The sequence below is a fragment of the Arvicola amphibius genome, chromosome 1 (assembly GCF_903992535.2).
Source record: "Arvicola amphibius chromosome 1, mArvAmp1.2, whole genome shotgun sequence".
In the NCBI taxonomy this organism is placed as follows: domain Eukaryota; kingdom Metazoa; phylum Chordata; class Mammalia; order Rodentia; family Cricetidae; genus Arvicola; species Arvicola amphibius.
The window spans coordinates 177,678,747-177,700,890 of NC_052047.1; the positions used below are offsets into that span (position 1 = coordinate 177,678,747).

General features: G+C 44.2%; 1 protein-coding gene across 1 annotated transcript in view; it reads right to left on the reverse strand.

Annotated features, from left to right (window-relative positions):
• Positions 1-574: 574 nt before the first annotated feature.
• Ide (insulin degrading enzyme) overlaps positions 575-22,144 on the reverse strand; it is a 97,552-nt gene continuing 75,982 nt past the window's right edge. The window contains exons 16-25 of the mRNA XM_038321881.1: positions 20,544-20,654; positions 19,498-19,618; positions 17,657-17,748; positions 17,391-17,502; positions 13,006-13,173; positions 10,061-10,333; positions 8,107-8,168; positions 4,027-4,099; positions 3,331-3,398; positions 575-2,675 (exon numbers count right to left, since the gene is read on the reverse strand). Of these exons, the coding sequence (XP_038177809.1) occupies positions 2,580-2,675; positions 3,331-3,398; positions 4,027-4,099; positions 8,107-8,168; positions 10,061-10,333; positions 13,006-13,173; positions 17,391-17,502; positions 17,657-17,748; positions 19,498-19,618; positions 20,544-20,654 (1,176 nt within the window). The 3' untranslated portion in view covers positions 575-2,579. The remainder of the gene's footprint in view (positions 2,676-3,330; positions 3,399-4,026; positions 4,100-8,106; positions 8,169-10,060; positions 10,334-13,005; positions 13,174-17,390; positions 17,503-17,656; positions 17,749-19,497; positions 19,619-20,543; positions 20,655-22,144) is intronic.

Sequence of the window (22,144 nt, forward strand, 5' to 3'; positions counted from 1 at the left end):
TGTATCTATTTCAAAAAGTCCCAGAGCGGGATAAAGGCAGTCTCTCTGCTTGTTGACATTTTCATAAATTTCCTAAAATACTCTTATTAACCTACTGAAATGATCCTAGGCTGGTTTTCCTCTCCATTTTGTTACCATGATAAATAATATTGATTGAGTGGAAAAGGGTCCCCTTCTGTATCTCCTAGAATAGTAATGTAAAATCGGTGTAATTTCTTGCTCTAATTGGGTGTGTGCACTGGGGAGAAGGGTTTTAAGTAAAAACTCTTTGAGAACAGATAATCTAGCCTTCCACTTTTTTTTTTATCTGTTTGTGTGACTTGCTCTTGTCTTGTGTCAGTGGCTCTGCTCAACAGGACTCTGGTCTCCCACACCGAGGCTCCTAGTTTACAAAAGCTACTCTAGCAAACACGATACCAACACATGCACATATGTGTGCGTGGACACAAACATGCACAAATTCATTGCTTTCTGCAACAGAATAGCAGAAGCAAGAAATCCTGTGAGATCTGAATACCGAGGGGGGCTGAGGGTGGACACTGTTTCACACAAACTGAAATAATCCAGCACACAGTTTCGGTTCAGGAGATTTATTGTAAACAGGGTAACCCTAGGACCCGCCACACTGGCAGTGCCACATGCTTTTACACATCAACTGATTAAAAAGACTTCTTAAAGTCTCTGGTAACTCATAACATTTTCACAAATCTCACTTGCGAAGCTTGAGAACTAGTGGCAGTCTCTGGGTAGTCTGCTCTTGTTCATGGACCATGACCTGGACCCACCGAGATGAACCCGTCAGGATGCCAAGTGACACACAGGAGCTCGGGAGCACACTGAACACCACGTGCAGGTTCATGAAGACGACATGGGACTGTTTTCCGGTCTCACACAGAAGACATGCTTATAACTGTACCCATCTTTGAGAAAGGAGCTAAGTTACTCAACGGCATGTAATCGCTCACAGAAAAGGCAGCAGACTGTTATTTGCTTTTACAGTGATGGATTCAAACACTCAGGACTAGTTTTAGATTTGTCTTGTATATACTTTGCAGTCTGATGAAAAGCTGCATAGTCACGTTGGGCAGGGTGGCACACGCCAAATCCCGGCACTTGAGAGGTGGAGGCAGGAGGATCAGGAGTTCAAAGTCAGCCTTGGCTGCTTGGCCAATTGCTCAGACGAGAAGGAAAGGATGACTCACACCTTCTGATGGGACAGACAAGGACAGGTTTCTCACCGGGAGACTCTTAAAAAGTGTGGATAAGAGTCAGTCGCAGCACCACGGGGAGAGCGGCCTCCACAGCCGCCCAAGTTCATGTTATTTGGACAGTGGCAAATATGAAAACGTAAGCTGTGAAAAGCCAAGACTCTAGAGCAGGGAATCCTGGCAAACCAAGTCGTATGGGGCAGTCAAATGTTTCTTGGAGACGCCACTCTGTACTTTGCCTGAGTCGGTGGGCAAACAGGAGCCCTTTCTACTACTATTGCCTGTGTGTGGAAACAGCCACGCTTGTTCTTGAAGCAAGGTTTAATAATAGCAAATATTTTAAAACAGCTGTTGAATCTACAGTAACATCTTCACCTAAAATAGTATCCTGTGAAAAAAATAGTTTTTAAAAGCCCACTGCAGTCATCATCTGTATGTCTATATTCATATATTCAAAAAATATCACTTAAGGCAAGATGAGACTGGAAGCAGCAGGGAGTTTAGAGTCTTTCGGAGACTGGCTGCCTAGGAGTGCAGTTGTGGCTTTGCATCTGCTCCCAGTGACTTAGTTCACACACTGATGGCAATGTCCCCCAGGAGTCAAGGGGGGTGACACGGCATGTCTCACGCCCTATACACAGAAGCACGCATCTGTCTGCTGATGGAACACCGCAAACCAACTATGAAAACCAGAAACGCCAACAGAATTCAATGAGAGAACCCACAGGAATCCTGAGAAATTCTAATTGTGATGTAAGGTTAATCTGTGTTTCTAGCACTGTAAATCAGGTGTTCTAGGGCTTTCCAGCATTTGACTAAGAAGATTAAAAAACATACCCAAATTTTATAAAAACTTTAAAACCATGCCTTAGATAATCAGTAATTCACTAATAAAAGAACATGACATTGCTTTGTGTATTATCTGCCAAATGTAATGTTTTCTGTTGATTTAGGAAACTATCAAATAGAAAGCTGACTTGAGGGTCGGTTCTTTAAAAGGTAATCATTTCTAAATGGTTTGAAGCCTTTTAGAAAAAAAATTGTTTTCTTGAGACAAGTGACTATTTTACAGAATAAGGAAGAAAGATTTTGTTGGGATATCCTTCTTCATATTAAACAGTTAATGTAGGGGAATTTCTCTTAGGACTAAAAAGGAAAAAAATTAGGATATTTAAGAGGCATGTATTTTAAAAATATTCTACATCTATAAGATCTTATAATTTTATTACTTTGGGTTTTTAACATTTCTATATAATAATGTCTGATAACTCTTTTTCTGTTTGTCTCTCTAATAGCAAGCCAGAAACTACTCAAGTGGTTAAGATTGCTTTCCCAGGCCTCAGAAGACACAGGAACGTATATCCACTCTCTTCAGAGTTTTGCAGCCATGAAGTTAATATGTGGTTTCACAAGGGGAAACAGTGGCAGGCCACGCTTGAACTCTGTCATGTTATGAACCACTTCAGGCTGAAAAGGAAAAAAAAAAAGTTTTCTTTAGTGTGTTTAATTTAAAAGTTAGACTGAACAAGGTATCAGCTTTTGGGGGTAGGCTGAGGTGGCAGGGAGGTGGTGGTGTTTACAATAAGGAGATACCCATAGACTCAAATTGGGTCAGAGGGTCATGAATGAGTCTGTAGAGACCCATGGTAGATGGAACTCTGGGCCAGAAGACTCTTGGCTTTCACCTGGGCATGCACAAGCTGACTTGAACACCCAGCAAAAGCCTAACGACACTGCCCACTTTCTCACCCTTTAAGTAAATGAAGAGGCACTATGGAAAGGGCCAGACATTCTCATTCCCGTACTCAAATCTGGGAAAGACATGGCTGGAGATGACTTGGTACAGAGTGAGACAGTCCAGACCAGAGGCAAACACAGGAGGAGAGGTACTTGCATTCCTAGTATGAGGTAGAGGCAGGAGGATTAGGAGTTCAGGCCAGCTTCAGCTACATAGTGAGTTTCAGGTCAGCCTGAGCTACATGACCCCAAAACAAAAGAAAACAGAGGCAAAGGCAGAGGATGAGCGATGGGGCATTCGAGAAGACCTGAACCTTTAGGTTTCCAAGGTTTCTGATGAATGAGCTGCTTTAGAAGTCCTCAGACCCTGTCTAATGTTTCTTACTTGTGGCAAGGCTGGTGCTTCTGGCAAGTTTACGTCATTCTGAGAGGGGAACTCTCCAACAACAGGACCTGTAAGGAAACCAAAGCTTCATGCCTTATTCACACTTGCAACAAGAGCTATTTTCAAGAAATCTAAGCTAGACTTAGTTCATTGAAAAATAAACCACACCAAGCCCTCAACACATTTTTCAGATCCCCCCAAGCTGCTTGCTGCAAGGCCCGAGTGCTTGTCCCAGCACCGGCTCAATGTTGACGTCACCGAGGCCACACAGCCTGGGTCTGTGTGCTTGTCCCAGTACCCGCTCATTGTTGACGTCACTGAGGCCATATAGCCTGGGCCTCTGCAGCTCTAGTGCTCAGGTCTGACTTGATTAGACTCTGAGGCTCTGACCTCCTTCCTGGGAAAGCCAGAGAGGAGGACTATACAGGTGAGCCCACCTGCAGTCCTTCCCTACAGCCACTTTTGGAGATGGTGCCCAGACTGGTACTGTCAACCGGTACTGGCTTTCTCCACCATTCCATTCCCCTCTGCCTGAACTTCTGCTTCAATAGAGCAGACCTTGCCCTAGGACCTTCTGTTTATATCTTCACTTTCTGCTGCTCTCTAAGCTGAGTGACTATGGTAAGGGACAGCTATCATATGGCTCAATATTGGATTAGAAATGGAAGTTTTAGAAGGTCAGCATCCAATACTTACAAGAATCCATTTCCCTCGCAAGAACGTGGACGGATACTTTATGTCTCCTTGGTGCGTCCACGGCCAACATTTCCTATGCACAAAGAAAACCAAGGTCACCCTGTTAGGCTGTTAAGAGTGAAGTTCTCTGAGGATCTGAAGAGTCAGTCACCACGTTAGGTACAAAAGAAAGCTTTCTTTCCTTTACCCTCATATGATTTTACTCTAAAAGATTCCAGGAGGCAGGCAAGACTTAATTCTCTTTTTGTGATGCTTGGAATTTAACCCAGAACCTCATACGTGGCAGGCAGATGTTCTACCATGGGGCTATAACCACCCTTAGCATGGCCAAGAGTTATTCCCATTTTATAGACGAGGAAGCCAAGCCCAAGGGAATTGAGTGATTTGCTCAAACTCATAGTTAATATATGCCCAGGCTTAAACACCTGCTTCAGTATTTATTAGTGGTCTTTTTTCAGACAAGGTCTCAACTATGTAGCCCTGACTGGCCTAGACCAGCCTGACCTGGAGAACACACAGGGATTTGCCTACTTCTAAAGGCAAGTGCCACCACGCCTGCCTGACCTTTTTTCCTACATTTATTCTTTGTGGGGGATGGGCACAGTGTGGACATCTACAAGTAGGAGGACAACTACAGGAAGTCTGTCCTGTCCATCTACCATAAGGGGTTGGCTTTACGGTGGGTGCTTTACACGTTGAGCCACATATCTCAGCCACCTAGGGATCTTAAACAATTTTTCCCTACCATTTCTTCCCTCCCTCCTTCCCTCCTTCCCTCCCCCCCTTTCTTCCCTTTCTTTGATTGCTGTGCAGCCCAGGCAGGCCTTGAGCTTGCAATTCTCCTGCCTCAGCCTACCCAGTGCTAAGGCCATAGGCCTGCGCCACTATGCTGGCCCCTCCAGTGATCTTCATTCAGGACAATCACAACTCTTGTTAGATCTCTAAGAACTTTCAAATTGTGTACCAGGGGTCTGCTGGTAAAGCCGTGGCTTCTATCTATCACAGGGATAGGAAACTAACACTTGCTGAGTCCTGCCCTGTATGTGGCTGTCTCCTGCACTCCTATTATTCTCAGCAAGGGTCAAGATGCGGCTCATTGTAATGATGCATCCTCCACGACAGAAACGCTGTGCTCGAGTCAACAGCCTGCACACGCTCTTAGTGTCTCTAGGTTCTTTCCAGCGATTCCCTTTGGCAGGAGGCAGGCAGGAGGATCTCTGTGAGTTTGAGGCCAGCCTGGTCTACATAGTAGTTCTAGAACAGCCAGAACTACATAGTGAGACTCATCTCTAACCACCCTCCCCCAAAATACACAGTCTCACTGTGTAGCCTTGAACTCAGAGATTCATCCATATGCCCCTTTTACTAAAGGTGTATGCCACCACACCTGACATCAAAGCTCTATTCTTGATCCCTCTTCACCGTGTGCTGTCAACTTGAAGCAGTTTTGATGGAGGAGAGTTATCTGTCTGTTTCTTTCATTGGTTAATTAATAAAGAAAACTGCCTTGGCCCTTTAAGAGACAGAAAATTAGGTAGATGGAGTAGACAGAACAGAATTGTGGGAACAAGGAAGTAGAGTTGGGGAGACGCTTCAGGCAGTCGCCATAGGAGTCTCCATGATTCTCCTCTCTGAGATGGACGCAGGTTAAGATCTCTCCTGGTAAGCCACACCTTGTGGTGCTACACGGATTACTAAATATGGGTTAAAGGAAGATGTGAGAATTAACCAATAAGAGGCTACAGATAATGGGCCAGGCAGTGTTTAAAAGAATACAGTTTCCATGTAATTATTTTGGGCAAAGCTAGCCGGGTGGCGGGACACAGCCCGCAGCTCGCTTTCTTTCTACAGTTGCATATGACTTGTTTACTTAGGTAATATTATATCCTTCTGGAGTCTTTGATGGAGTTAAAAAATAAATAGATAGTTATAGCTTTCCTTAGTTATGATAAAAGATAAAATAGATCTAAATATTGTAACTGTAATACTTGCTTGATAACTGTTTTGTTATATGTAATTTTGCTATGTTAAAGTTGAAGCCTTTCTTTTTTGTTTAAACAGAAAAAGGGGAAATGATGGAGGAGAGTTATCTGTCTGTTTCTTTCATTGGTTAATTAATAAAGAAAACTGCCTTGGCCCTTTAAGAGACAGAAAATTAGGTAGATGGAGTAGACAGAACAGAATTGTGGGAACAAGGAAGTAGAGTTGGGGAGACGCTTCAGGCAGTCGCCATAGGAGTCTCCATGATTCTCCTCTCTGAGATGGACGCAGGTTAAGATCTCTCCTGGTAAGCCACACCTTGTGGTGCTACACGGATTACTAAATATGGGTTAAAGGAAGATGTGAGAATTAACCAATAAGAGGCTACAGATAATGGGCCAGGCAGTGTTTAAAAGAATACAGTTTCCATGTAATTATTTTGGGCAAAGCTAGCCGGGTGGTGGGACACAGCCCGCCGCTCGCTTTCTTTCTACACAGTTTCACACTGGCTGCCATTTCCTTACCAAGCCTTTTTTTCCTTTAAAGAAGAAATGAACTACTGAAACGCTCCGTAAACCAGAACTCCGGACACTTTTTATGAATTCCTTGCAAAACAAGGCTCCATAGTGAGAAGTGTTTATGAATGCTTGTTACTTGTGACAAAGCAAACTCGGGTTGCAGCACTTTAAGTGCCGATACACTCTATGCCCATGAAAGCTTTTCTCCCAGATGTGGCTTATCAGAATGCTAGCTGGAGGGCAGTTAGAGCAAGTCTCTTCTGCACTTAGCCAAGTTGGCATAAATACTCTAATTTTTAAATCCAAGAGTGAGTCAGTACCATAATCACTATTTTCTTTCTCCCTCCCCCGCCTTCCTTTTGAAACAGGGTTTCTCTGTGTTGCTTTGGAGCCTATCCTGGAACTCTATAGACCAGACTGGCCTCGAACTCACAAAGATCTGCCTGCCTCTGCCTCCCAAGAGCTGGGATTAAACATGTGTGCCAACACCGCTTAGTTTATAATCACTATTTTCAAACTCATCAAGTAGGTACTGAAATTTTAAACAGCATTTGTAGAGAACAGCAAGACGTCATTCCTCCTAGAGGCATTACTGTAGGTTACATTGGGATGCCGCCTTTTGTGAACAGGCGTGACTGATGATACTTTAGGATGATGACCTCAGAACCCAGACAGGACGGAAGGCGGTCATCCTCATCTGTAAGCCACTGAGAACAAATACTTGTCCTCACAAAGTGTAGGTGATATTATATTTTAATAAATAAAGCTTGTCTGAATTTCAGAGAGTGAAACAGACCCACTTGTCAACCTTACAGACCAGGCAGTGGTGACACATGCCTTTAATCCCAGTAGCTACGTTAGTTTGCCACAGAAACCAGGCGGCAGTGTTGCACGCCTTTAATCCCAGCCCTAGACTAGAGAGAGTATAGAATGGGAGGAGGCAGGATCGCCATTTCAGACTGAGGCAGAGGTAAGAGCCAGTGGCTGGCTGTTTTGCTTTTCTGACCTTCAGGTTGAACCCCAATATCTGTCTCTGGGTTTTTATTCATCGTGCTACAGGTGGGAGTGGGACATCTGAGTCCTAGTGTGTAGTCAGAGACTCTACCCATTCCTGCTGCTGCCCTGTAGATAATGAACTAAGGACTCTCCCTGCACACTGAAAAGCTCAGCAATGTTATTTAAACAGCATGGTGGAAGCAGAAGACAAAAAAAAGAGCCTGTAAATGGGGGCTTGGAAGCCAGAAGAGGCATTACGACCTTTGAAGCACAGAGAGGATTGTATCTAACAGTAACAGGTCAAAGTGTCAAATCCTTAATTCTACAAAAATGCCTCCAGTGTGAATGAGTTCAATACACAGTACAGCAAGTAGTTCATTATGAACCAAAATTTAGGAGCCAATGAGATGGCCCAAGTGGAAAAGGCGCTTGCTACCAAGCCTGACAACCTGGAACCCAATGGTAGAAGAAAAGCCACTTCTGCATGCTGCCCTGACCTCAACATGCATGCACCCGCACAATACACATCAAACACACAAATACTAATTAGAAAATAAAATAAAATCTAGATAACAAATGCACTAACCTTGTAGAACTTGATGATATCATCCTTGGTAAGTGTCTTTAAATATGCAACTTCTATGTTGTCTGAAAAGGTAACCAAGCAAAATTTAAAATTTATTAATATTTTTACATTAAACAGTCTAAAATACTGCACTGAACGGCAATACATTTCACTCTAAGCCTGTTGGGTAGCCATGATTTTAAAAACTTTTACTTTCATTTGTGTGTCTGTAAAGGTCACAGCACAGCTTTTGGCTGGGTCTCTCCTTCCACCTGTGGGTTCTAGGGATCCAGTTCAGACTAAGACACCTGCTGCTCTTCTCTCCAGCCCAGGTATCCACATTTTAAAGCCACCATCTGCTAAGTAGGCAGGGGATAGATGCCAAGTAAAGTAACTGCCTATGCTACAGTGGTTAAGACCTGTTTCGGGAACCAGTTACTTTGAGTTTCTAACCCCCGTTTCCTTATCTGGAGATCAAAGGGAACAACCACTTAGTACGGTTATAATGACAACCAAGAAGGTGACATATGACAAATGATGTCAGGCACGTGGTAAATGGTCAGACACGGTAGCCATCAATATCACGCGCAGATCCAACTGCTAGAAAAACCACAGGTGAAGGTCAGGCAAGGTAATGCAAGCCTTTAATTCTAGCACTTGAAATGTCAAGGCAGACAGATCTGTGAGTTCAAGGCCAGCCTGGTCTTCAAGAACTAGTTCCAGGACAGCTAGGGCTGTTACAGAGAAACCCTGTCTCGAAAAACAAAACAAAAAAAAAAAAAAAAAAAAAAAAAAAAAAAAAAGAAATGCCAAGGCAGGCAGAATTCAGATCTATGAGTTTGAGGCCAGTCCAGTCTACAGAGCAAGCAAGTTCCGATCAGCCAAGCTGTGTAGTAAAACCTTGTCTCAATAGTAGGACAAAACAAAAACAAACAAACAACAACAACAACCACAACCACAGGTAAGGAAAGTGAGGAACAAGGGTGATTGGTCAAGACCGTCAGCTTGGTGGTCCAGGAATAAAACCGTCTCCTGACGTCTAGTGTGCTTTGGCTTCCTGGCTTCACCTTCTGTACTGAAACGCTGATGGAGGAGTGTCTATGTGTTACTTTCATTTATTAATAAAGAAACTGCCTTGGCCCTTTAAGAGACAGAAAATTAAGTAGGCATAGTAGACAGAACAGAATTGTGGGAAAGAGAGGGGAGACACTTCAGGCAGTCGCCATAGTCAGTCGCCATGCTTCTCCTCTCCTACATGGATGCAGGTTAAGATCTCTCCTGGTAAGCGATCCACCTCGTGGTGCTACATGAATTACTAAATATGGGTTAATCCAGATGTGAGTAAGAGGCTGAAACTAATGGGCCCAGCAGTGTTTTAAAAGAATACAGTTTCCGTGTAATTATTTTGGGTAAAGCTAGCCGGGTGGCGGGACACAGCCCCGCGTTCTTTCTACAAAACGGGAACGGAGTAAGACACACAGGACGCTCTAATGCATAGCTCTTTGATATCTGAAAGCAGTGGGGATCTCTGGAGATTCCTAAACGGTGCAGGGGAGGCCCTTGCTGTCTGGATGCTTACTCTGCATGTCCCCCCCCACCCTCCCCCACCCCCCGGGTCACATCAGGGAAACAGATGCTCATGGGCCAGTGCTAGAGTCTCAGGCTACACTGACAGGACAGAAAGGGGATTAATGTAACAGAGACCAGCCTTACTTCTGGGAAGATAGTTTCTAGCAGGAAATGGTTGTTACATTAAATAAGTAATAGTTTTTTAAAAACTTTTTTTAAAAAAAGACTTGCCACCCCACCACGCTGCCAAATCAATGCTGAAACAAACACCTACGAAATGAATCCCGCACAGAATGGCTCTGATGCTCTCAGATCGTACACTCAGGGCCGCACACAACGGCTCTGATGCTCTCAGATCGTACACTCACAGCCGCACAGAACAGCTCTCATGCTCTCTGTACATCACCTCTGTCGTAGTTGTACTGCTGCGAGATGATCTCCCCCCAGTATTTAGCACACTCGGCGGAGAGCTTCTTTGGCTTGTCGAGTCGACGGATGGCCAGTGCTTGAATGTGTTTCTGGAAGGCCTCCTCCGTCATGTCCTCTATGACCTTCTCCATGGTGAGTAAGAAGGCTTCTACTCTGCTTTCCAGGTAGTGCGGTGGCTTTTCGGACTGGATGATGAACCGTAAGCCCTGGATGCCATTGGCTCGGCGAGGTCCACTGAAGACGATATAGCCTGAAGCACACACACGGCCAGTCAGGACCAGAGCAAATAAAATCTACTTTAGCTCATTCACATCGAAGAAATACGACCATTTAAGACACCATCTTCTTCCTCAGGACAAAGCTGAACGGCTCACTGAAGAACAGAAACTAGAGGCTGACCATGTTTATCCTTCAAATTCACATTCTGTGACTTTCTCAGCTGCTCCTGTCTAAGCTCAAGGTATCCATTCCTACAAACTGCTCGTTTTCATGCTTCAGCCAAGTCCCAACTCCTTCTTTGCTTTACCATCTAAGTTCCCCACACGACCCTGGCTCTACAGTGCGTTTCCTTGATAATCTATTCCTGGACCAGCTTTGGGTAAGCCAATTCTCTAGGACAGGGTCAACTGGAGGACACAGCTCTATCAATATACACACCCCTCCAACAACACATTTTCTATCTCTCAGCTCCCATCTTTTGCAGACATTATTTTGTTCTGTCTAGTTGAAAGCCATTCTCACTACATCTTTCTGCTCTAGTTCAATAGTGAAACCTAAACATCAAAGTTACCATGGGAAAGTTTTAGTTGTAGACAAGGCTCTAGTAGGCAGCAGAAGAAAAATTCATGTGGATTTTTTTCCTCCGGAACTATTACGGGTGGGTGGATGGGTGCTATCTTAAGGGAGCCACAGTGGGGCCCTGGGTGCCTGTACATGGCAGTGTCTGGAGGAGCTGCCCCAGTAAAGCAAACAGCGCTAGCATCCACTCTCAGTGGCTGGTGTCCGAGGTTCCTGTGACTTTGTGGCAGTCAAGAACACCTTATTTCCTATGGAACACAGAGACAGGACTACTGATCAGGTGTGTGGGGAAAGAGGCCTACATCTCTGATTGGGACAGTCAGCTGCCCATTCTTCTCGGCAGTCACACTGGATGCTGCGGTGTGATGCACCAGCCATCACCACATGATGTCAAAGTAGCATCGGGCCTCCTGGTGCACAGCAAATTGCTATGTAACCCCTGGTGGCTTTTAGTACCCAACGCCTGCCACTGTACATGCAGAAGGTGTACTCAAAGTGTCTTGGTCAGTCTCAGTCTCTTCTTTATGAGTAGTCAAGAGTTCCATGGGAAGCACATGGACATGCTCCTCTAGTTGGGTACCTGAAGCAAACCCGGGTCCAGCTGTTACAGGGCAAAGATCTGGTCCTCACCCACCTTGGTGGTCTTTCATGTCTCATGTATACCACTGGGCCTAGATGCTGCCAGGTAGCAGCCTTTGCAGTCACAGCAAGTCACCTTCCCTTGCCAGAATGGAATTCCAGTGTATAACTGGTGGCGGGCTCACTTATGTGCCAACAGGCACCATTGTGACCCAGGAGCACCAATCACAGTCTGCGGCTGTAACACCAGACCTGGAGAACATGCTAAGTGAGTCAGTGCTTCAGAGCATGTACAGGTCTTGGGCATTCTCATCTGTCAATCACTTGGGCACAGTGCTCGGGAGGTCAGGCTGTAGACACTGGCTGGAGAGTGCCTGGCGATGTGGAGGCTCCACTCCTCAGTTGCCAACAATGTGTGAGGCACGACAGGCAGCCACAGATAGTGAGCAGCCCCTGTGCATGTCAGACTGCAGCAACCACCAGGTGTAGTGTCATCATGCCCCACCCTGAGAAGCAGCAGTCCTCACAGGCTGCCAGGCACCTTCCCTCACAGTTAACGGCCCCAACTCTTTCTCCATTTAGCTCTTGGCTTTTCCCTTCCGCAGCTCTGCACAGATCTACCACTAAAGACAGCCTGGGACCCTGGACTCTGGGGAACTTGTTGTCTTTAGGAGCTTTGCTGTTTGAGTGCTCTCACAGGAACACCGCACTGAAACATAATTACTCCTTTATAGGTCAGCCATTTTGAGCTCCTTAAACGGAGGACTATCCATGCTCAGCACCCAGCATGGGGTGACTCCAAAGTGACAGGACATTAAGAGACATGCCCATATCCTTTCAAAAGGTTTCTTCCAAGTCGTTAGGGGCGTTTCTTTGAGCTTTTCTTTGTTATTGTTGTTTGGTTTTTTGAGATGGGTCTCATGTTGCCCAGAATGGCCTAGAACTGTCTAAGTAGTGGAGGGTGATGCTTTCATCTGCCAAGGTGAACTTCTTGCCTCATCCATCAAACCTGCCAGGATCTCCAAGTCTAAAACTGCAAGCGCTTACGTCCCCCTGTGCTTGGGATACAGGATGAGGAAGAGATTAACACCTGTCCTCGGGTAACTCAAAAGTTTGGCAAAGCTAAGTTCCTCTGTAGGACTTGCTTCCCACCTCCCTACCTACAAGCCCACTCTCAGCATTCTTTCTTCCCTCTGGAAATCCTGCATCATCTCATTAAGAATCGCTTTAACATTAGTGCTGAGGACTTGCCTAGCACCTTCGAAGGAGACTGAGTTCAATCCTCCTCACAAGAAAGGAAGAGGAAGAGGAGGATCTAAAGGAGGACGAAGAAGAAAAAAGAACGACAACAGCTCCTGTGTCTGCAAGATGTTAACTGCTCCTCTTTCAGAAGCAGTTCCCTAGAAACAAGGCTTTCACAAGTCCCTCTAAATATAGCAGGCTACATACACAATGCCATGTGACTCTATGGGCAAGGAGTGTTTGCTGAGCACAAAAGCTGTTGATTATGGTCTCCAGGATCCTCAGTCCCCACTGTCTTCTTACCCAGCTGCTCCTTGGTGCGCAGGGTGTTGAAGCAAGGTTCAGAGATAATCTGACAGAAAAGCTCCAGGAACATGTTCTCCGAGGTGCTCTGCATGTCTGTCTGGTAGTAGATCTCGATGCCACAGTTATTGTGAACTTCATTCCTCTGCTGATAAACAAACCAGCCTCCTAAGAAGTTGCAAAAAGAGAGTATCTGCAATTTAATAAAATCAATGGTATATTTGGATGATGTGGGATTCCCCTCTGTATACCACTGGTTAATTAAGAAGCTACTTTGGATCTATCACAGGGCAGAATAGAGCAAGGCGGGAATTCCAAGCAAAGATAGAGGAGAAAGTAGGCGGAGTCAGGGAGAAGCCATGTTGCAGTCAGAGGAGAAAGATGCCTGCTAAAGCCCACTGGAACCTTGCCAGTAGGCCACGACCTCATGGCGATGCACAGATTAACAAAAATGGGTTAATTCAAGATATGAGCTAGCCAATAAGAAACCTGAGCTAATTAGGCCAAGCAGTGATGTAATTAATATAGTTTCTGTGTGGTCATTTTGGGTCTGGTCGGCTGGGGACAAATGGAGTAGTCTCCTCCAACATTTGATATTTTTTTTTTTCTTAGTGCTTTTGAGACAAAGTCTCACCATATAGCTGAGGCTGGCCTTGAACTTGCTATTATATAATGCATCGTGCTGAGGAGTTTTCATCAATTCAATGCAAATCTAGAAGAGGGGATTTCAATTGAGGAACTGCCTCTATCAGACTGATCTGTGGGGCATTTTCTAGACAGGTCATTTACGGCTATCCTGGCCCACTGCAGGTGGTGCCACGCCTGGGTAGGTAGGCCTGGGCTGTATAAGAAAAGTGCCAGCAGGGAGTGGTGGCACACACCTTTAATCCCAGGACTTGGGAGGCAGAGACAGGCTGATCTTTATGAGTCTGAGGCCAGCTTGGTTTACCTAGTGAGCTCCAGACCAGCCAAGGTTCATTGTGAGACCTTGTCTTAAAAAAAAAATCAAAATAACAAAAACAAAACAAAACACTCCCAACCAAGTAGGCCACGAGAAATAAACCAGTCAGTAGTCACTGTCCTTCCTCTATGCTTTCTACTTTAAGCACACACACACACTGAGTTCCTCTCTTAGCTTCCCTGGATGAGGAACTGTAACCTGTAAGATGAAATAAACCCTTTTCTCCCCAGGTTGGTTTTGGTCAGTGTTTTATTACAGAGACAGAAAGCGAATTAATACAGCCAGGATGGCCTTCGAATCCTTCTGCCTCACATAAATGCTGAGGTTGAGGTTACATGTGTGTTCCCCAACACCCTCTTTATGCTTACCCACTTGACCGACAATTTTTCTTTCTTTTAAAAACAATGCTAAGCCGGGCGGTGGTGGCGCACGCCTTTAATCCCAGCACTTGGGAGGCAGAGGCAGGCGGATCTCTGTGAGTTCGAGTCCAGCCTGGTCTACAAGAGCTAGTTCCAGGACAGGCTCTAAAAAAAAAAAAAGCTGCAGAGAAACCCTGTCTCGAAGAAAAAAAAAAAATGTTTTCTTTCTTCCTTTCTTTTTTTGAGACAAAGTCTCAGATAGCCCAGCCTGGTCTTGTCTTTGCTATGTGGTTGAAGCGCTTCTCCTGTCTTACCCACCCAGGGCTAGGATTCTAGCATGGGCCAGACACCTGACTTAACAAACCACCCCCAGTAGACACTGCCAGTGTTGTTTCTCCTCAGAAGAGGGGAGCATTTGTGGGTTCTAAGACTCATGTTTCCCTCTTCCATTTTTTCATACATATCTCAAACTATTTCCTCCCTCACAAGCGCATAAGATTCTGCCTTCCAGCTGCAGACGCAGCCCAGCCGAGCCTCAGATGAAGGGTTACTTAAGGCATTCACGTCTGATCAGTCGGCTAAATCAGAGTCATTTTCTAACACTGTCATTCTGAGAATGGGATGCAAACTGTGCTATTTCTGAAAGTGAGGGAAATTGATAGCGCAATCAGGAGGCAAAAGACAGGCTCCTAGGAGAGGATGGGGGGGGGGGGAGCATGAAAAACTGCACTCTGAAGTTCTGTTTCTAGACTGGATCACTTTGAGTGAAGGTAAATGTTGCGATTTCTTTTTGCTTTTGGTTTGAGGCTTGAACACAGGACCACCCTCACCTGCCATTAAATATATGTTCAGCCACAGAGCCTCAAGCTCAGCCCAATGGCCCAGCTCGTGCTCACCAGATCCTCTCCCCCACGCATGCCCTGACTGAGGAACACATTAGAGGCAGCATGTGATGACCATTACCCACTTTGTGACGGCTGGCCATGTACAACAGCAGAACTAGCTAGCAGAACCAGCTGTGTTCAACAGGGGTGCCGTGAAGTAATAATACATTTGAGTTGCTTTAGTAGCTACTCAAAGCAGAAACCCTGGCTCTAAAGGAATGTATAATCTCATAAAATGGGGTTGCCCTTTAACCCAGATGAAAGAGCAGAAGTGCTGAGAGGTTTGTAAGTAGTTCCTCCACCTAAGGATGTCAGGAAAGGGCAGTGGGTGTTACGGCTTGGCCCAAACCTTGGTCCACATGCTGAACAAATGCTGTCCCACTGAGCTGCATCCCTAGCCTAAAGAGTGTGGTCCCCAGTTTTAGACACTGTTGGAAGGTGGAACCTAGTGGAAGGGACTTAAATCTTTAAAAACATCCTTGAAAGGGATGCTGGGACCATGGCCTACCTTTGTTTTCTCTCCTGGCTGCCAGGAGGGAGGGACTCCTTCTCCATGTGTACTCCCATGATACTCTGCTATGTTATAATTCAAAAGCAAGAGACCAGCTACCCATGACCTGAAACCTTCAAAACTATGAGTCAAAATATATTTTATATTGGGTATTTTGTCATGGTTATAGGAAACTGACTAAAACAGAGGAGCACTATAGGCCTGGGAAGAGGACTAGATTACAGACATAAGTCCCTGAGCAGCAGGAAAAGGGACACCATTTCAGCAGGTAAAAGAGCAATTAGCAGGGGACACAGATAATGTATGCACAGGGAATGCCAACAACGAAGAATGCCCAAAAAATATCGATGCCCTCATTCTTGGTCTAGTATCTTCCCCATTAAAGTTTTCCACACTGAAACAATGTTCATTAAGTTTTTATATCAAAAGATGCCACGGTTAGTATAACTATAATAAATTGGACATTATAAATCCAATATAAATAAAAGCATTTCCTAATGTTATCCCCCTAGAAAACTACACATAAGGAATATGTTGTTATCTGTACCTGTGAGTATTCTGAATTATCCTCTCCAACAATTCCAACAGACTGCCAATGAGTGCCATGATCTCAGCTGCTTCTTGGTTTTCCTCAACTTTTATTTCTTACACTGAGTCTCATTTACCCAAGGCTGGTTTCTAACTTACTGTCTTGATTTCTCATTCTCTTGCTTCCACTTCCCACGTGCTGAGAATACAAATATACTACCATGCCCACTTTAATTCTCTGCTAGGAACAAATCAAAGGCTGTGTGTGTGCTGGGCAAGCATTTTACACCACATCCAGTGGCTTTCCTTTTTCTTTTAGACAAGATTCTCACAATGTAGCTCTGGCTAGCCTGAAAGTCACTATGCAGCCCACCCTGGTCTGGAACTCACAGACCCAAATACTTCTACTTCCCAAGTCACCACCATATCCAGCAAAAATTATTTTTTTATTTGTGTGTATGTGCGTATGCATGTATGTGCGTGTATCTGTCTAATGAGGCCAGAGGGCATCAGCTCTCCTGGAACTAGAGTTATAGGCAGTTTTCAGCCGCCCTCACCCCCACCCCACGGGTGTTGGGAACCAAAGTCAGGTCCTTTCCAGGAACAGCACACGACCTGATGAGCCAATCCCCAGCCCTCACAGCTCATATCCCATGAGCTATAAGATAATTTGTTTTCATTTTTTGTATTTTGTTTTGTTTTGGCTTTGTTTGTTTTTGAGACAGGGTTTCTCCGTGTTAACAATCCTAGCTGTCTTGGAACTCCTTTGTAGACCAGACTGGCCTCAAACTCACAAAAGTCCACCTGCCTCTACCTCCTGAGTGCTGGGATTAAAGATGTGTGCCATCACTACCCAGCATAAGAGTTTTATTCTCTAATTCCTCTATATTCAAATACTAGTGAATTCCAATATCAATCTCAAAATGACCGCCTACCTTCAATTTCATGTATATGGCTCACAAACCAGAGAATTCTCTGGCAAAATTACCTACTTATAATCACATTTCTATAAAGAACAGAAGCTTCCTGTAGATCTTTGACATTAAACCACATATTATTCTCCAAGTGCATTTAACTCATTGTAACAAGCCCCATTACTAAGGAAGAGCGACCCATTTTCAAAGGTACAACATCTCACTTACTGTCAGGGAGCTGGACTTCTCTGTACCGAACTAGCTGACTTGGAAGGAGTGGCTTGGTGTGGGCATGCTCAATAAGGGTGTCCTCTACCATTTGCATAATTCCTAATGCAGCCTGAAGAAGTAATATTACAGCATATTAGTAAAAAAATATAAGCATTAGAATTCTAATGTGCTTAGCATTGTGCTGGTCCAGTCTTAAGACAGAACAGAGGGACAATCTCTTACAGCGATCCACAAAAGGTTGCTAAAACTTCACCCATACGTACCTGCTTTGTTATGTTTCCATGGAGAAGGGCTTCAATGTGCAGCCGTGACAGCAGCTGAGGTATGAAGGCCTTAAGTCGGGGGAGGGTAACATCTGCAAATGAATAAGAAACAGTGAGATCTGCATATAAGTTTTAAAACAAAACTTTGTATTTGAAATAATTTCAGATTTATATAAAACTTGCAAAATACTAGAGTTACTTTGGACTCTTTACCCAGATTTGTCTAATGTGATCATATTTCAAAAACTACAACATGATTGTCAAAACCTAAGCAATCAATATACTATGTTTTTTTCAAGATCAAACTCAAGGCTTTATTTATGCTAGGCAAGCATGCTACCACCAAGCTAATATGATACTGTTAACCCAAGTACAGCCTTTATTTGAATTTCAGTCTTAGTTTTTCCTTGTTGTGAATTTTCTGAGACACAGTCTTACTGTGTAGCCCTGGCTGGTCTAAAACTTGCTAGGTAGACCAGGCTGGCCTTGAACTCACCAGGATCTTCCTGTCTCTGCACCAGTGTGCTGGGATTAAGGTATGTGCCATCAATCCTGGCCTTGGATTTCAGTTTTTACAGGAATGTCCTCTTTCTCTCCAGTATCTAATCTATAGTCCTGTATTACAACTAGCGACCATGCGTCCTTACACTGGAGACAGTTCCTCAGAACTCCTTTGTTTACCTAGGGTCTTCTCACGATCAAACTACATTTATACACTAGCAGGGAGATGCACTGCAGAGGCAGTGTGCATCCAAGTGCATGAGGGGGTGTGCCATGCTCCTGGACATGTGATCAGAAGTTACCTGGCTAAGGTGGTGTCTACCAGGGGTTTTCATTATGCACTGTTTTATTTTTAGGTAATAACGGAGTGGCTCGTGTATGTTCAGCAAGCAATTTGGAACTGCCCACTTCCAAAGCCTATCACAGTCAAATTTTCCCATTAGAATTAATTTGTTTGGGGGGACAGTTTAAGACTGTATAAATACAGCTTTCTCTCAAATTCTTAAATTAAAATTTTATTGCATTAACTATTCTTTGTTTGTCTATTTATCTGTTGTTTGTTTTTTACGGCATTCTAGAGCGGAGAGTAGCAACACGTATGTGGTGGTGGTGAACGTAGGGGTCAGAGGACAACATACAATAGTCAGTTCTCTCTTCCCGCCGCTTGGGTACCAGGGATCCAACTCAAGTCATCAGCATGGTGGCGGGCACCTTTACCCACTGAGCAATCTCACTAGCGGATCTCTCAGAGTGTTACTAATTTAAGCATCTGTAGGTGGATACTGCCTGTGACAACTGTTAGACCATGTCCCAGAAATAATCTTCCTGCTTCTCACGTTCCCTGTACATGTCCTGGTCCTGCCTTAGGAACTAATTAAATACCTATGCTGGGTCAGGCATTTTATAGATGTTATTTTTCAATACAAAAGTATAGGCTACTGCCTTGTTTTAAAGGTCTCTCTCTCTCCCTCTTCCCCCCCCCCCTCACACACAGACACACACACACACGTCTGAAGTTGTTTCTTATCTTGAGTCACTGAGTTCTAAGTCGCTGTAGAACTGGAACAAGGTCCACCCCCACTGTGCTGCCTAGGGACCCCTTCTCTAGCTTCCTGGCCTAACACTTACCATCCCATCTTTATTGAAATGATTCTTCTACTTAATGCTTCCCAGTTCTAGTCCCTGATCCACAGACCCTTCTAACTGATCACAGGCAGAGCTGGGTGTGAGGCAGTTGGTAAATGTCACTGGACCGTACTAAGTTCTGAGGTTCTTGCTGCCTAGCCCTCAGAACTGGAATGACTAGAATCAGGGTAGAGAATTAGGTAGGAGAGTCTCACCGTCGAGGGCTTCTTTCAACTCATCTTTAGTCCAGGCCACTTCAGTCATCAGCAAGCGGAGGTAGTACATGGCGTGCTGGTGAGGCTGTTCAGCCCGGAAGTTATTAAGAGAGCGCATATACTAGGGAAGGGAAACATGGGTTCATTAATTTTCAAAGTCAATTAAAAAAAATCGGCTACATAAATTATGTGTAACTGGAATGCAAGGATATTTACTTTTTTCTCTTATATATAATTTGGCACAGTAACTAAAACCCTTCTCTGATTCTTACACTAAAGGGCAGACATTTTCATTGTTCAGGCTATATCTTTACCTCTGGCATGTGACATGTATCGAAATGCCTTCTCTATGGGACATCTTGCATGCCTCAGAAAGTAATTCCCAGGGATCCTTGGATACCGCACATCTCCAAGGTCTTCGTAAGAAAGTAACTGGGTAGTAGTTATTGGACACTCAATTGAAAACTGAATTTATCCAGTTCTGGGCCAAACATGGCATGGATTTCAGTGGTAGACACATAAGCCCTAAAGGGTGCACTATAAAGTAAGAAAGTTTTTCCGGTAGGCAGCCTCCAACTACCCAAGCAGGCATGTGTCTAAAATGAAGGTCGGGGTAAGCAGTCTCTCACTGCCACTGGAGCTTCCCCCAGAGTTAGTCCCGCAACTCTAGCAGGTTCTGAAGCTGACAGGGTCAGGTGTATACTACAGGGCTCAGCTTCCTAAGGGGAATCCAGCGAAGACGATGGAACTATAAATGCTTTTGGTCCCCAATCCTCTCTCCATTATAAGCAATTTTTTAAAAAGTTATTTATTGATTATATATACAGTGTTCTCCCTGCATGTATGCCTGCAGGCCAGAAGAAGGCACCAGATCTTGTTACAGATGGTTGTGAGCCACCATGTGGTTGCTGAGAATTGAACTCAGGTCCTCTGGAAGAGCTGCAAGTGCTCTTAACCTCTGAGCCATGTCTCCAGTCCAGCAATTTTTATAACATGACAACACAACTGGATTAATAAAAATTATAGAAACATGTTATAAGACTTACCGCCTCTTTTATAATTTCAAATCTTTTTTTATCAATCTCAAAAGTGGCCATTTTTTCAGTAATCTTCTTTAGCAAAATTGGCTGCTTGTCATTGTAACCTTTCACTGAGAGCTACAGAAAGAGTTGAAGGTGTTAGTAATAGAAGCTTAACGTAACACTGGTCATCTTCATATTAGCAATACCCTTTCCCAAATAAAGTCAACAGAAGGTAAACCCACCTGATGCCAAACTACAGTGACCCCTACCACCCTGGTACATTCATGTTCTCACTGTATCAAATTTAATTACAGAGTGTATCTTCAGTTTTTATCTTCTTTTTGGTGTTGGGGACTGAACTCCAGGTCCATGCTAAGTATATGCTCCACCATGGAGTGACACCCAAAGTTCCTAAATTTTATATTAAGAAAGATTCTGATGAATAGTAGAATTAATACTTTTAAAAAAAATTGTTATGCATACAGTGTTCTGTCTGCATGTGTGTCTGCAGGCCAGAAGAGGGCGCCAGATCTCATTACAGATGGTTCGTGAGCCACCATGTGGTTGTTGGGAATTGAACCCAGGACTTTTGGAAGAACAGCTGTGCTCCTAACCTCTAAGCCATCTCTCTAGCCCCAAAATTAATACTTTTATGAATTTGGTAAGAAGGCAAAAATCAGGAGACTGTTACCTATCTGTTGGACACATTCCAAAACTGTTTAGAAATATTTAAATAATCAGCTCTGGTGGAATGTCACTAGGAGGCCAGGCAGTCCGAATGTCTGATGCCAGTTTGGTTTACTCAGCCAGTCCCAGGCTACTCAGGAACACACAGTAAGACCCTGTCTCAGCTACCTGCCTCTTCTAGGGAAAACAATCACCTTTGGAAACAGATCAGGCAGTCCTAATGTTGTATTTCATAGCCTGATGCTGCTGTTCTGTGTCATCTGGCAAGGACCCACAACCTTAATTACCCTCTTATTTTATAAGTTCTGCTGATGTTCTAAATGCCCATGGCAAACAAATCTGTAGGGAAAATAGAGTGTACGCACTATGAGGTTTTCGCCTTAGAATGATTTACTTTAACAGCCTCTCAAAGCCTTGTATTCAGAAAGCAAGGAAGGGGAAAGGGTGTGATTACGTTTCTATGTGCAGTACCTGGAACGACACAGGAGACACTGCATGGATAACTACCCTGTGAGGAATGACAGGCAAGAACCACAACTGGAGCAAAAGTCCTTGGCCACAGAAAGCACTTTGTGTACTGTGTGAACCACACCAACCATCGAAAGCCTGCTTTACCACAGACAAATGCTAGTGTGCTGCTAAACGCCACTCGTAAGAAACAAAATAAACTATTACTTTAATACTGTGGCTAATTTTGATCTTTGAGTCTCAATCTGTAGAATATGAAAATGATTAGACTATACGTATTCTTATACATTGAACAACAGCCATCCAAAAAATAATGTTGAGAAAAAGAAATGAAATTTTAAAACCTTTTGTGTAAGATTCGGGACATGCGCTCACCTCAGTTTTTACTAAACACGTGCTTTCAAGATCGGTGAGAATAAATGTGTGTCATTAAATGGATGTTAATTCACAACTGAGATATCATCAAGGGC